This window comes from Anser brachyrhynchus (genome assembly GCF_964034855.1).
Source record: "Anser brachyrhynchus genome assembly, chromosome: 8".
NCBI classification, from domain to species: Eukaryota; Metazoa; Chordata; class Aves; order Anseriformes; family Anatidae; genus Anser; species Anser brachyrhynchus.
In genome coordinates this window covers 10,022,956-10,036,561 of record NC_137702.1, presented here as the reverse complement: position 1 = coordinate 10,036,561, position 13,606 = coordinate 10,022,956, and the positions used below count along the sequence as shown (strand labels likewise).

Below are 13,606 nucleotides of genomic sequence, written 5' to 3'. Positions count from 1 at the left end.
AATGCTTTTAAAAGATTCTGCCATTGCTTACAAGGATTTCAACAGCGACTGCTCGGCTAGAGCTGTTTAAGAACCCACGGCTCGTACAGAAAGCCAAGAACCGCTGAAGTTGCTCCAACATGGCTCGTTATTAAACCAAATTCAGCTTAAAGCCTTAAATAAATGTCTGAAAAGCCAGGCGAGAGCACAGCTATTCTGATCGAGCCCAAGCACTGCTGTTTACATGAAACCACCAAGACTTCAGGCTACCTGGGCACGCACCAGGCTCCCAGAAATAACTTTCCGGGCGGAGGACGCCGAGAAAAGCCGCCTCCTGCTCGCTGCTGGCTCCTGGAGCCGCGCTCCCGAGGGGCCCCACCGACACCTGACGGCTTCCCCGGCCCGCAGCGAGCCGGGGACACCCGGCCCGGGCTGCCCGGAGCACGCGGGTGGCTGCGTGAAGCCGCGGGGGGGGGGGGGGGGGGGGGGGGGGGGCGGCAAACCCCATCCACCAGCCCTACAGAAAGGCCGGGGACAGCCCGAGGACCCCCCCCCCTCCATTTTTCCCTCCCCCCCGCCCCCCCCCCCCCCGAAGCACGGCTCGCCCAGTTTCGTTTCCAACTCGCCACCAAAACAGCGGCAGCCCCGGGCGCTCCGCCCAGCAGGAAGCCCCGAGCCCGGCCCCACGGGGACTTTACCCCCCCCGGCCCCGCAGCCCCCTTACTGCCAGCCCGGAGCCACCCCCTCAGCGCGGCCGGGAGGGGGGGGGGGGGGGACGTGTCAGGCGCCGCAAACTTTCCGGCCGAGCAGGAAACAATAACCACGGAGCCTCGGCCCTGCCCCGGCCCGGCCGGGCGGCCCTGCCCGGCGGGGAGCCCCTCGCTGAGGGCTCGGGGACGGAGCCCAGCGGGGTCCCGCTGCCCGGAGCCGCCCCCCCCCCCCCCGGCCCGCCCCGCTCCCCGCTCCCCGCCGCCAGCGGGGGCCCGGCCCACGGGAGGCCGAGCCCGGCCCGCTCCGAGGCGGTGCTGGGGGGGTACGGAGGGGTCGGGTCGGGGCTCGGGGAAGGGCCCGGGGATGTGAGGGGGAACCGGGAGCGGTGGGAGGAGGGGGGGGTCGGGCTGGCGGCGCACTCACCGGCCGGGCCCCTCTCGCTGCCTGCTGCGGCCCCAGAACCATAACAAAGCTCTGCCCAAAATGGCTGCCCGGCCCTGCCCGGCCGGGGGCCGGAGGGGGCGGGGCTCGCGAGCGCGGGGGGCGGGGCCGGCGAGGCGGAAGGGACACGCCCACCCCCCCCCCCCCGGCTCCGCCGCCGGCCACGCGGAGCGCTTCTAACGCTCCCCGCCGCACCGGGCGGGAAACTACGAGACCCACAAGGCAGCGCGCCGCCACCCCGTGCCCGCGGGGCACGCTGGGGGTTGTAGTCCCAGCCCGCCGCACCTCGCCGCGGCGCGTTGACAAAATGTCGGCACCGCCAGGGCGGCAGCAGCCGCCCCGCTCCCTCCTCCGCCTCCCTCCCCGCCGGGAGCCGCGGGGCAGCGCGGCCGCACCGAGCTGTGCCCGGCCCCGCCGCCGCCTGAGGCCCGGCTCTCTGCTCCCCTCACGGGGCCGCCCCCCGGCCTGGCCCGCAGCCGCCGCCCGTCCCCCCCCTGCCCCGCCGGGCGGGCCCGGCCGCCTCCGGCCCCGCACGTACCGGGCTCCCCGCCTCGGCCGCTGCCACGCACGCCCGGGCCCTTCCCCGCCCGGCGGAACGAACCGCCCCGTTCCCGTTCCCGGCCGGGGCCGAGCCCCAGCGGAGCGCTGCCCCGGGCCGCAGGATATCCGGCGGCTGCCCTGGGAGCCGTGGTGGCGGCGGCCTGAGGCGATGTCCTGCGGCGGGTGAGGGGTGGGAGAGCGCCCGGGGTGCTTGCTCCGAAACGTCCCGCGGTAAGGGGCTGGCGGCCGGGTGACAGAGCAGCCCGGGCCCTTACCGGGGACAGCATGAGCTCGGCTGCTCATCAGCTTCAGGCCGTCACCTGTGCTTGTCTCTTTTAGGGTCTCAGTAAAGCAAATATGTTTCACCTCATGCAACGATGCTGCTTCCGCACACCCTTCAGAGTAAGTTTCTGAAGCTTTCTTTGCTCTCTCTTTTTTTCTAGAATAACAAAGTGCATGGTTGGAGCATTGGGGAAAAAAAGTGACTTACAAGTTAGAGTAGTCACATGTTTATCACAGTTACATGTTTCAAGCACATTCCTAATTTTCAGAATGGCTTTGGCCAAAGCGAACTTCTTAAAAATAAAATTTTGGTGTCGAAATTCCCTTTCTCCTATTATTATTATTGTTACAGAGTAGTGAGGGGATAGTAGCAATTGTTCTGAGGTCACATTGTTCTACTTCTGAAATCACTTCATATTTTCTGAAAAGGCCTGACAAGTTAAATTAAAAATGCTTAAAGAATGCTTGCGTGGGTGGAAGAATAAGTGGGTATATACACCTTTCACAGTGAGTAAGGTCTGCTTGTTCACTGGAGAGCCTAGCTGCTCTTTGTCAGCTAGGTTGTGAAAGCTGTATCAGCTTGATCTGTTACATTAAAAAACATTTGAAAGCCAAAGAATGGCATCAGTGATGTTCTCTGAGCAGAAAAACCACTTACTCAGCACAGTACTTCATATATACTCTAACTGTAGGACAGGAAGTGTATGTTGTAAGGTGTTCAGAACAAATTTTATAATTGCAGCTCCAGAAGATAACCGGCCCCAGACTACTACTGCATGGAAAGAATAAGACAACTTGCCGTTCTCCCAGCCTCTGTCTGCAGAGAGATGTTTGTCTTCTCTCCAGATGTCCAAGCCTCAACAGAGCATCTGTGTATGCAGTCAAGCTCCGGGCTTTTCACACCTCTCTTCCTCTCTTAAAGAAAAAGCCCCCCCAAGAATCTGAGACCAAAGACTTGGGCCTGTTTCGACAAAGTATGAAATCGCTGAAGGATTCTCCAAAGCCAGCCCTTTACTTAAGCCTGGCGGGGCTGATTCCGTTTGTTTCTGTGCCGCTGTCAATGGTCGTCCAAGGGACCTACTACCCAGAGCTGGCATTCGCTCAGGTTACCTACGGTGCTGTAATCCTCTCTTTCCTAGGAGGAATGAGGTGGGGGTTTGCTGTCCCGGAAAACAGCCCAGCCAAGCCAGACTGGATGAACCTGGCTAACAGTATGGTTCCTCCTCTAATTGCCTGGCAAACCTTGCTTTTTAAAGATATCACTGATGGTGCAATAATGCTGGTAATGGGCTTAGGGATAGCACTACATTATGACCTTTCCCTTCTTCCTACTTATCCTATTTGGTTTAAAGGATTGAGAATAGTGGCAACAGTGGTGGCAGCGTTATCACTGTTAGCTACTGTAGCAATGAAAGCTTACTCAGAGAAGAACCTAATTATCAGCAGAAATAAATAGCAGGACCCAAAACAATAAAGCAAGAGGAAAAAGCTGTTTATCTGCTAATAAGGTATTTGTATTGAGGTCCAGGGAAAATAAAGATTCATGCTTAGATGTCATAAGATGGCATTAATCGAGATGCTTATTTCGAAGCAAGTAAGTTCATAGCAAATTTAGGAAGGAAGGATTGCAAATACTGATCGCTTCCAAGGCAGGCATGAATCTGCTATTGCCTGTAGAACAAAGCATCACTCTTGAATGAGGTAAGATGTCACTGTCATATTAATTTAATATGGAGATTCATGTAATACAGGTATGAACTGCTCTATTCTGAATGATTAAAGTATCTGGTTTAACTATAACGTGCTGATGTTCTGTGGTAGGGAGAACAACCATATAGTCATAAATGTGTTCCAAACAATAACAAGATGAATGCAGTAAGTTTAGCATTTAAAGAAGTGGAATTGTGCAGAAATACATAAGCTTTCAATTCCTATTTTGTGGAAATGCAAGAAAAGAGAGGCAAAACTTCTCTACCTTATTTCAACTGAGATGTTTTAAATGCTGTGTGATTAAGCACTAGTCAGATAAGAAGGAATATGCAAGGCATAGGCAAGGTTTGTTTGTGGTGGCAAGTCAAGGTCAGCATTCCCCTAAAATGTCATTCAGATGCTGTGATTTAGCAGGGACAGCTAGAAAACTGTTTTCAAGCTCCACAAGAGACAAAAGGTTAGTTCCTAGATTTTGTTTGGACTGAGGGTTATTTAAGTGAGGAAGTTGCACACAGAGTCATGAAGAACCATCGTATTCCTACTGTCAGATGATACTTGGTATGATATGACACAAGGACTCTGTTGCTAGCACTAAGAGATCAGACAATACAATTGAAAAAAAGCTTGTGTGTCCTCCCTCCTCAACTCCAGTTTTACTTGAGGAACCTGGGCAGGTACAAATAGAATTGTACCCTGTGATCCCTTTGTGATTGACTGATTATTGAAACAGACTGCAGGAGGGTATTCTCTTCCTAACATCATTTAGGGGAAAAATCAACAGCATCAGTCATGCTCATTTCCTTTTCCAGCCTCAGCTACCTCAGAAGCCAACTATACCTTCTGTGATTTTATTTACTGTAGCTTTTTTATCCGAAGTATTAAGTACAGTGTAAGATAAAAGAAAAAAGCTGAAATGTGACATCTCTACATGCTCTTAGGACCAATTTAGTTAATCCTCATAGCTGTCTTAGAACACCATTCTTCATAGCTGTTCAATGAAGAATGAATCACCTACCATAACAAAATTTGTCATTCTGCAAAAGAACGGTTTAAGAAACCTGCCTATCCTCAAGATAGAGATGCCTTCTTGTTGCTGAAAGAGCAGCTTGGTATGTGAGCATCTGACTTGCATACCCTGTTGACTTGTACATGCTAACAACATCATATCCCCGACTTGGCAATACAGTTAGGTGTTCTCTGAACATAAACAAAGTGAGTTTGTGAATAAAAACGGTTCTTTTATTCTGTCTTACTTAGACACAGTATTTTTTTTTTAAATGGATCCAGACGAGTACTTACTGTCTTTGGCCTGAGTCAGGGAAAGACGTGATGAATATCGGAGACTGTAATCAACTGAGTTCCACGCCTCACTGAAACATCATAAAACTGACCATAAAAACTGGAGAAGGTAACTTCATACCAACAGCAGATTCCCTCAAGCTGCTCTAAGCCAGAAAGTTTAGTGAAAGGGATGAGGATTGAACGTGTAGTTCCCTTATAAAATACACTGAAGGTAACGTTTCTCAAATGGCTTGTGAAGGATCCTGAAACCTAAATAAGAAAAGCTTAAGAAATATTACCTATCCTTTGATCCCAGAGATGGCTGCACAAAACTGAACAAAAACACAGGAGTGTTTAACTACAGAAGTATGTTATTTGCAGCTTTAAAGCAGTCCACATTTATAACCAGGGGGATTTCCAGTTAAAATAAACAAACAAAATAACCTATTAGGTGAAAGTAGCAATGATACAACAATGATTACAATGGGAAAGCACCCTATTCAAGAGCATTCCACACTAAGTTACAAAAATGCATTTTATTATGAAAAACTGTTTAAAACAAGCTTAAACTTGAAAAAAGACAGAATAGACACACCTAAGAAATCATTTTGAAATAAAACATACAAAACTTGAGTGATCCGAGAAACAAATACTCCATTGTCTAGCACGTTTTAGGCTGGCAAGCTCCCAGTTCTGTGTTAGAATGTAAACCCTTGATTCTTAAAGTACCTGAAACACTCATTCTGGAGGCTTTTGCTCGTATATTAATTTGTTAATTGCACAAACGGGATATTGACTTAGACAGCATGAATGCCTCTTTGTCTCCATAGTGCAGGCTTCCTGTTTTGTAACATTCCAGTTGTGGTTTTGTGTTCTAGAGTAACACTGTCTATCAAAGTTCAAGCAGCCTTATTTCAGAGTCATCTATAGCTGTGCAGACGATGCAATCGTGTTGTGCAAAAAGCAGCTTCAAGTACAACGTTACTTAGATGAATCTAGAAATAACTCCAAACTCCTGCAAGAACTGTTCTACTAAGTGTATCCACGCTAAATGCAAACTCATTAAGACAAGACACGCTGATAGCATCACTCCAATGCTGAACACAGCTAATTCTATCACGGAAAGCTCCAACCACTCAAAGTTTGGAAGAGGCAGGACACAAGATGTAGCAAGGATGAACATGTGCACCTTGCATGTATTCCAATGCCAAATCTTGGCATGCGTCACACAGGGTAAAACACAAGTAAGGAAAAATAAAAATGGGCAAAATGCTTTCCCTGGATTTTCAGTTTAAGAAGAGTCCTAACTGCAGGACAGCTAATCTAATGAACAGCATTTCCATTTAAAATCAAAGTTTACACAAAAAAGGAGCTCTACTCTCATTGCTGACACCACTGACGGAAAAAAAAGCCTGTGCTGAAGTGGAATGACATTATTAGAACTGCAAGAAAAAACTAGAGAACAGGAAATCCTCAGCCACTTACCATCACAGTTAGTCGGGTGGCAGGGAAGTAAACATCTAACCCACATTTAATGCCTATGCCCAGCAGCAGAAGGAGAGGCTCAAATGCAGCTGGGTCACAAGTAGAGGTACCAAGTCTTCCCTGCCTCTCATCTTTTCCTCTTTGTTTTCTCCCAGAAAAGGAAAACTAATGCTAACCAAGTAGCCAGTCTGCTCTTATTATCAGATGACTCCCACCATCCATAGCAGCCTTCTGCCAGCTTGTACGACCAGCTAAAGACGCTAACTTTAGTGCATCTTAGGGAATTAATATGATTAATGTCTCTAGCATGCTGGAATGATTTCTTCAGATTTTTTACAGGGCAAATTTGCCATTTAAGTGAACTTAATCCAGTCATAAGAGACATTCCTACCTTTAACAGAGTACTTCCTGAAACAGACTTTGGATAAGCCAATTTACTTTGATGGGCAAGAGTTTTAATATTTCCTTTTGCCTAGGAAAAGCCCTCTCATCTAATTCTCCACTGTCTTTACTGAAGCTTCTGCTGCCAGAAGGTTTCTGGACAATGAAACTGGAAATCTGAGGAGACACATGTTCACTCATTCCTTGGATGAAGTTTCTTCCTTGTGCTTTACAGCACAGCTACACCTCCTTCACAGCGGCTGGTGATCATGTTGGCAATTTCAGTCCAACTGTCCATATGTGGGTTATAAACTTCAACAGAGTCAGAGGTTACTGGAGCAGCGAAATCGTGACTGGGAGCTCGGCCTCCCGAGGCATAAAGAAATCCATTCACAGCCACAACACAGACACCAGCTCTTGGTATCTTCATTGGTGCAACTTCAACCCACTTTTCCTAACGAGAACGTGAAAGAGTCAACAAGTAGTTTTAGAGTATGCCCCGATTCTGATAAAAGTAGTTTTTTAAGCCTAAAGATTGAAACATATGCAAAGAACACTAAGCAAACACATCACAGGCTCAAATACAGTATGTGTACAGCATGAAGAGGATCATCAATATTGTAATGACAACATTTTCACAGTGAAAATGCTAGCACATCATGCTAGTTGCTAAAGAACAGATCACGTACTGTCTACATGCAACACCCTTTCTTTTCTTCTGTCACTGCATAATGCGGTCTGTCTCCAAAAAAAAAAAAAAAGCCACACTAGAGTATGTGTTTCTTTTAACACCGGCTACTGTTCCAAAGAACATCATATAAACATGAGCAGTAACAGACAAGACTAATTTTGTGTTCAAAGTGATTTTTCACACAGTGAAACACCATTATGATTTTGATGCAGAAGACACATCCTCAAGTTTTGCAGTAAAGGGCAGCTCTTACTTTTTCAGAGTGTTTTTTCTCTCTAGTCAAAGGACAACCATTCTACTGGGGGAAAATCTATCTCCCTACCTTAACCCTACCAAGTATTTATCAAGCTACAGAATATCCATGCTTGGTTAGCTTTCAGTTTCTGAAAAGCACGCATACAACCTTCATGAACACTCCACTCGGAGTCAGATTAGCAAAATTCTGCAGGCTGGTTAGGACAGACAGACCCTGAGGTCACTGAAGCTTTATTTGACTCGTACTACCAACCAGCAGTGAAAAGGAAAACTGGAAATTTAATTTTGTTTCTTATCTTTTTAAAGAAAGGAACCAGCCTATCTCTGTAGCATCTTACACAAAGTTTATTCAGTGTAGGGACTCTACCATACCTCTTCAAAGGAGTATCTTTCTACAGTAGCAAGAGCATCTTGAGATTCGTTCCAGCCTCCCACAGCATAGATAGAATCGTTGAGAGCAACTACACCAAGATACGCTCTTCGGGTGCCCATGGGAGGAAGCTCAGACCAACGTTTAGATATTGGGTCATAGACTTCAACAGAACGTAGCTCTACTCCTTCATTGCTGATACCGCCAACAACATAAATCAAACCTATGGAATCAAAGTTTTTTCCCTATTAGGTTCAAAATAAAACAGTTTGAAAGACAGAAAATTCTTTCCACAACACCCATTTCAGTCTGGCATTACAAACCCCAAATAAAACCCTCCATCTGTCCAGAAGTAGCATACATGAAGTCTTCAAACAAGTAGCTATGAGGCTTAAGCACTAGAAGCTCTGATGAAAGCAGTCATTAATCAAGTGCAGGGTGGAGAATTCAGAAGGCTGCAATTGCTGACCAGGCCTGGATCAAACGCTTAATAAGCACATTTACAGATCAAGTCTTTAGACATGGTTGTCCTAGGATAACCTTTGGTAATTTTTCAGATTGTCACAAAGACACAAACACAAATATGGGAGATAAATAAAAACAATACCAAGAAGGACAATCAACTGTTAATAGATTAGGTGGATAACCATACTGACAGTCACATGGAAACTACTTTCATGAGGTAAATGGCAGAAAACAGGAAGAACTTTATGGTCTTTAATTTCTGTAGAAATAGGTGGTAGAAGGACAAATAAGTGAGGCACAAGCTTGTGCAACTGACAGCTCAGGACAAGACAAGGGTAAGAAATTCATGACTGAAACACAAAGCTTTAAAATCTAACATCTCTCACCACTGTTTTTGGACACAAGTTACCAGTACTCACCTTGCATTTCACAGCACCCAAAGTAGTAACGGGGCACAGCCATGCTTCCCACCACATCCCAACTATTTTCTTCAGGATCAAATCTTTCAATTGTGTTGCCAATCTCTGCTCCAACCCAACCTCCTGCAAATGACAATAAACACGGGGAAAAATTTAACGGTATGAAACTATGTTAGCTGCATTTTTAGACACATTGTGTCCTGCAACAGTAATTCAGAAACCAGCATGTATTCTACTAGGGCGACAAGTTATAACTGAACAATAACTATTCCACAAGTATTTGGTGCACTAACACTTGTTTGCGCAACTCTTTTTCAAAACTTTAAATCTGCACGTTTGCAACACCAAGATGTAATGTTTAAGATAAATCGATTCATGAGTTCCATGAATGAACACTTAAAATCAACTTCACCTAGAAAAAAAAAGTTACCTAAAGCATAGATAGCACCATAGCACGTGCACACTCCCAGTCCACAACGAGGATGGTTCATGGAAGCCACAGTGGTCCACTGCTTAGTGACGGGATCATAACATTCAGTACAGTCAAAAATCATTGAATCCTTCTCACCTGCATATGAAGAGCAAGCACAGAGACAGGGGAATCACAATGTTTAGCACTGCAGAAGTAGAAGCATTCAACTCCTTCCTAGACAAACAATGTTAAAATATAATTTTTCTTTCAGCTAGCCAAACAGCCAAAGTAGCGAAAACTTCAATTTTACTCAGAATTGAACCATCACGAGGAACAGCCTTCGTCAACAGTTCTCTGAAACACTACTGAAAACAGAGTGAACAACCACAGTGCTATACACAGTTTGTTCTACAGCACAAATGGCAGGGTTTTCGAGACCAAAGAATGTGTTTTGTGGTGACAGAAACAGTATACACAAGCATTCTTTAACGATTGCCAGGTAGAGCTACACGTCACATCCTTGTGCAAACGTATATAACAAGCCTTTCCAGGTAGGCAGACAAGTGGACTGTCTTGTACTATTGCTTCTCATGCTGTAGGCTTCTACTCGATTACAAGTGAGGAAAGAGATGCTATTACTGGTAGTACACAAAGCCTGCAGAATACTCACCACCTCTTTGTACATCTGAGGATGTCCACATGCTTACCAGTGACTTGCTATACCACGAGGGAAAAGATGTTCACTAAATTGCCAACAGGAATCCTAACCAGCACACTCAGAGCAGCGATGGCGGAGAACCAAGGAACCCTAACTCAGTTGTTACCAAAGGTAGAAGTTATGTTACCTACTGCCAGCTTCCTCAATACTACTTACAGGAAAAACAGTTTTGAAAAACTCCATCTACAATTTCTCCAGTATCCATGTAACAAACAAAGCCCTATGTCTCTGAAGGCCCTAAATTCAGTCAGGAAAACATCTAGAAGTGGATTTTGGACTGCATAATGTTAGGCCCATGCAATACTGCAAGTTTTTCTTCAAAGAAAAAGTCCATTCCCAAGAATAAACTCATCTGGAACCAAAGCACACAACACTAATCCCTACTAAGTTAGTAAGTCAGTAAGGGACACTGCTTACCAATTTTCTTGGGTACTTTTTGTGAGTAAATAAACTGCTGCATCTAACAGCTCTTGCCTAAACACCATCAGAATGATAACAAAAATCCTACTCTGATACTGTAGTTAAGGAACAGGAATCTACTGTATACCACTACAGGGCACGTACTACTAAAATAAGCACAATCAACTTAGCTTTCTGAAATCACTGCACAGAGGACAGTGCCTCTGATGCATACCAATTCTTCAGCCAGTTTCTCTTAGCAGTCACTTCTTTTCAGAAGTAGACAAATGCCTTACATAGGAGGCCAGGGCCCTACTATTAGCATAATGAAGGTTCCCAAGGCACGTGTTTGTTTCAGCTGTTACCTCCAATGGCATAGACCATTCCTCCGACAACAGCCACACCCAGCCCACTCCGGGCCTGATGGAGAGAGGACACCGTGGTCCAGTAGTGGCTGAAAGTGTCAAATCGCTCCACACAGCTGAGGGCTCTGCTGTCACTCCAGCGTCCTCCTTGCAGTCGGGTGTAACCCCCTAGAAAGCAAGTAGAAAGGTCATGGCTGAGTAAGAGCTTCCTGCTCAATCCCATGCTCCTATAGCTAAACCATAAACAAAACAAAACAACCACACACAAAAAGCACAGCAGCAACAGCCATTAGCTACTTCTAGCAGGATTCAGCCTTTTCCAAGTTGCATGACTCCTCCAACACACAATGGTCACCTTGTAGGTCACGTAACTTGGGCTACTACACTTCATTGCATCACTACTGACATGACTGTTCATGTTCTCAGCGAAACGCAGAGAGCAGCCAACAGCTTTTGCTATCTTAAGATTTTGTTACTTCCCACAGGGTGAAACAAGAGAACACCCTTCCAATACAAAACTATAGCACTGGTGAAAACTTCTAAATTGCATGTATCCCATCAAATGAACCATAAAGTTCTAGACGGAGAAAACTTCAAACTTCAGGAGAACAAGAAGTGAAATGAAACTGCATTTGCCAGAATGTGCTTCCAATAGGGAACAACAGACAAACCCTCTGCTGATTTACAGCTTTCCACCCATGGCAAGTAACGTCTAAAGGCAGATCTAGGCTTTGAATAACATGTCATAACGACATGAAATGTGAACGCTCCCGCTCTAATTCTAAACAGAAAGCAGGTAAGCCCTGCTCATGGCAGGGGAGTTGTAACTAGATGATCTTTAAGGTGTCTTCCAACCCAAACCATTCTATGAATCTATAATATTGCTATTTTTGTATCTTCTCATTACATAAAAATAGTTCAGTATCTCTTTCAGTACTGTAATGTGAGATACTACTTCATCATTTGTTTTACAAGGTTCAAACAGCCACATTCTAACCTACTGCATAAAGGTACTTCCTGGCTTTCCTCCGGGGACGACCTTTAGAAGCTTGCAGAAAACTGCTGACCTTGTTTTCTTTGGGAGATTTACAGACTTCACAATATTCTTTCAACAGAGTTTGAAGGGCCACCCGAAGGCTGAAATCTGGAATACCTTGAGGAAAAAAGGAGATTAAAAAAGGCATGGTGAAAAGTTATATACAGTAAGTAACTCAGCTGTAGAAAAGTTACCACATTCTCCTCAAAACAGCAGCCCAATTAAGATTGCATAGTTTTGTAAGACTTTTTCAAAAGCATGTATTTAAAGTAAGCTGTGCTCATTTGTTAAAAGACACAACTCATCTGGTATAAAGTCAATCTTTTCACTCCTTGTGATATTAATCTAGCAAAATCTATCACAATATAGCAGCTCTGTATTTGAGCGAGGCATGCATTGTTCAAACATCTGATATTCCTTCTTGCTTTTCTTCACTTACCTTCTATGTATTTTAAAAGCCTTTGCGCTGGTAGGAGAGGGAATCGAACAGGCTCCAGCACTTCCACCACGTACTTCCTTCTTTTCCCCAGATCCTTCAAAATCCACTGCATGGCAGCTACGAACACCTGGTACTCATCCTCGATGCTCAGGTCCTCACTCCGCAAGATCTTCACCAGCTGCTCCTTCGTCAGCGCCAGGAACTCCTCGCCGCCCTGCACCTCCAAGAAGTGCGCGTGGATGTAGCTCTCGGTGAACTCCAGCAGGTCGTGGCAGGCGATCTGCTCGGCGAACTGGAAGAGGCCGATGCAGTTCAGGGGGTCGATCTGCCCCTTGAGGAACTCGCAGCACAGCTCCACCACCTCGCTCAGCTGCAGCATGTCCGCGGCGACGATCAGCTCCTGCACGTTGTGCTCCCCGATGCTCACCACCCCTGCGGGCAGGCACACGGCGCCGGGGCCCCGCTGTGGGGACGTGTGGGGGGCGACGACCCCCGTCGGGAGGCCGCCCCGTCCCCCCCGGCGGCCCCGTCCCACCCCGTCCCGTCCCCGCCGTTACCCGTGTAGATGAAGTCCAGCAGCGTACCGAAGATGTCCGCCTCGACGCCCGCGATGCGCACCACGTCGCGGCCGCTCTCCTTCATGCCGCCCGCCAGCAGCGCCGCGAAGTAGGGGCTGCTGGCCGCCAGCACCAGGCGGTGCACGGCGAACGCCTCCGGGCCCACCTCCAGCCGCACATCGCAGAAGCTCTGCCCGGCGCGGAGCCGGTTGATCTGGGCCAGGAGCAGGCGGGCGTGCCGGTCGCAGAAGGAACTGCTGCTGCTCCCGCTGCTCCTCACCGCCCCGGCGGCCGCCATGGCGCTGGCTGAGGCGGCACCGCCGCCCGCCGCCCTGAGGGGCGGCCCCGGTGCATGCGCAAAATGGCGGCGGCGCCCCCTGCTCCCTGAGGGGCTGTGTTGCTCAGCGTCCTGATCCCGCAGCGGGTGTTGGGGTGTGTCTGTCGGTCCGTCTGCCCCCTCGGCTGTGTGATGTCCCTGTCACTTGGCTCTCTGGAGCCTGGTTGCCCCGTGGGCGCGCTGTCAGCTCTGTCAGAAGATTTCTTGTGTGAGGTTTCATCTGCTTCGCTCCCTGCCTGTAGTGCTGAAGGGGAGCAGCAGATGTGCGCTGACCTCAGTCATATTTCCCTCAGGCTTGCCTTTCCCAGCCAGTTTAAGGTGTGCTTGTGAGGG

General features: G+C 47.5%; 3 protein-coding genes across 6 annotated transcripts in view; 1 reads left to right on the top strand and 2 right to left on the bottom strand.

Moving 5' to 3' along the window:
- Positions 1–1,801, bottom strand: part of GPBP1L1 (GC-rich promoter binding protein 1 like 1) — a 33,786-nt gene extending 31,985 nt beyond the window's left edge. Inside the window, exon 1 of one of the 2 annotated variants that reach the window (XM_080602246.1) lies at positions 1,670–1,801. The gene's annotated coding sequence lies outside the window, so the exon portion shown is untranslated. Of the gene's footprint in view, positions 1–1,113; positions 1,268–1,669 lie in introns of those variants that run through there. The other variant, XM_080602245.1, reaches the window with a different exon arrangement.
- Positions 1,763–4,894, top strand: TMEM69 (transmembrane protein 69). Of its 2 annotated transcripts, none has more exons than XM_080602256.1 (3): positions 1,763–1,902; positions 2,011–2,073; positions 2,696–4,894. In XM_080602256.1, exons 2-3 carry the CDS (start codon positions 2,029–2,031, stop codon positions 3,407–3,409), a joined length of 759 nt encoding a protein of 252 aa, XP_080458382.1. In that variant the 5' UTR covers positions 1,763–1,902; positions 2,011–2,028; the 3' UTR covers positions 3,410–4,894. The 2 variants fall into 2 exon arrangements, with proteins under 2 accessions (XP_080458382.1, XP_080458383.1); XM_080602257.1 differs by having other exon boundaries at positions 1,784–1,854.
- A 571-nt stretch (positions 4,895–5,465) lies between these two features.
- Positions 5,466–13,376, bottom strand: IPP (intracisternal A particle-promoted polypeptide). 2 transcript variants are annotated; one of them, XM_080602234.1, is made up of 8 exons: positions 12,937–13,376; positions 12,380–12,811; positions 11,902–12,057; positions 10,905–11,072; positions 9,441–9,578; positions 9,011–9,133; positions 8,129–8,349; positions 5,466–7,264 (listed from the first exon to the last, which is right to left on the bottom strand). In XM_080602234.1, exons 1-8 carry the CDS (start codon positions 13,232–13,234, stop codon positions 7,040–7,042), a joined length of 1,761 nt encoding a protein of 586 aa, XP_080458360.1. In that variant the 5' UTR covers positions 13,235–13,376; the 3' UTR covers positions 5,466–7,039. The 2 variants fall into 2 exon arrangements, with proteins under 2 accessions (XP_080458360.1, XP_080458361.1); XM_080602235.1 differs by having other exon boundaries at positions 12,964–13,376.
- Between the last annotated feature and the right edge of the window lie 230 nt (positions 13,377–13,606).

Excerpts from the sequence above, each read along its gene's own strand:
- TMEM69 (XM_080602256.1), top strand. The coding sequence starts at position 2,029 with ATGTTTCACCTCATGCAACGATGCTGCTTCCGCACACCCTTCAGA. Across the intron at positions 2,074-2,695 it reads GCTTCCGCACACCCTTCAGA|CTCCAGAAGATAACCGGCCC; the intron begins GTAAGTTTCTGA and ends TTATAATTGCAG.
- IPP (XM_080602234.1), bottom strand. The coding sequence starts at position 13,234 with ATGGCGGCCGCCGGGGCGGTGAGGAGCAGCGGGAGCAGCAGCAGTTCC. Across the intron at positions 12,058-12,379 it reads GCTTTTAAAATACATAGAAG|GTATTCCAGATTTCAGCCTT; the intron begins GTAAGTGAAGAA and ends TTTTTCCTCAAG. Across the intron at positions 7,265-8,128 it reads AAAGATACTCCTTTGAAGAG|GAAAAGTGGGTTGAAGTTGC; the intron begins GTATGGTAGAGT and ends CGTTCTCGTTAG.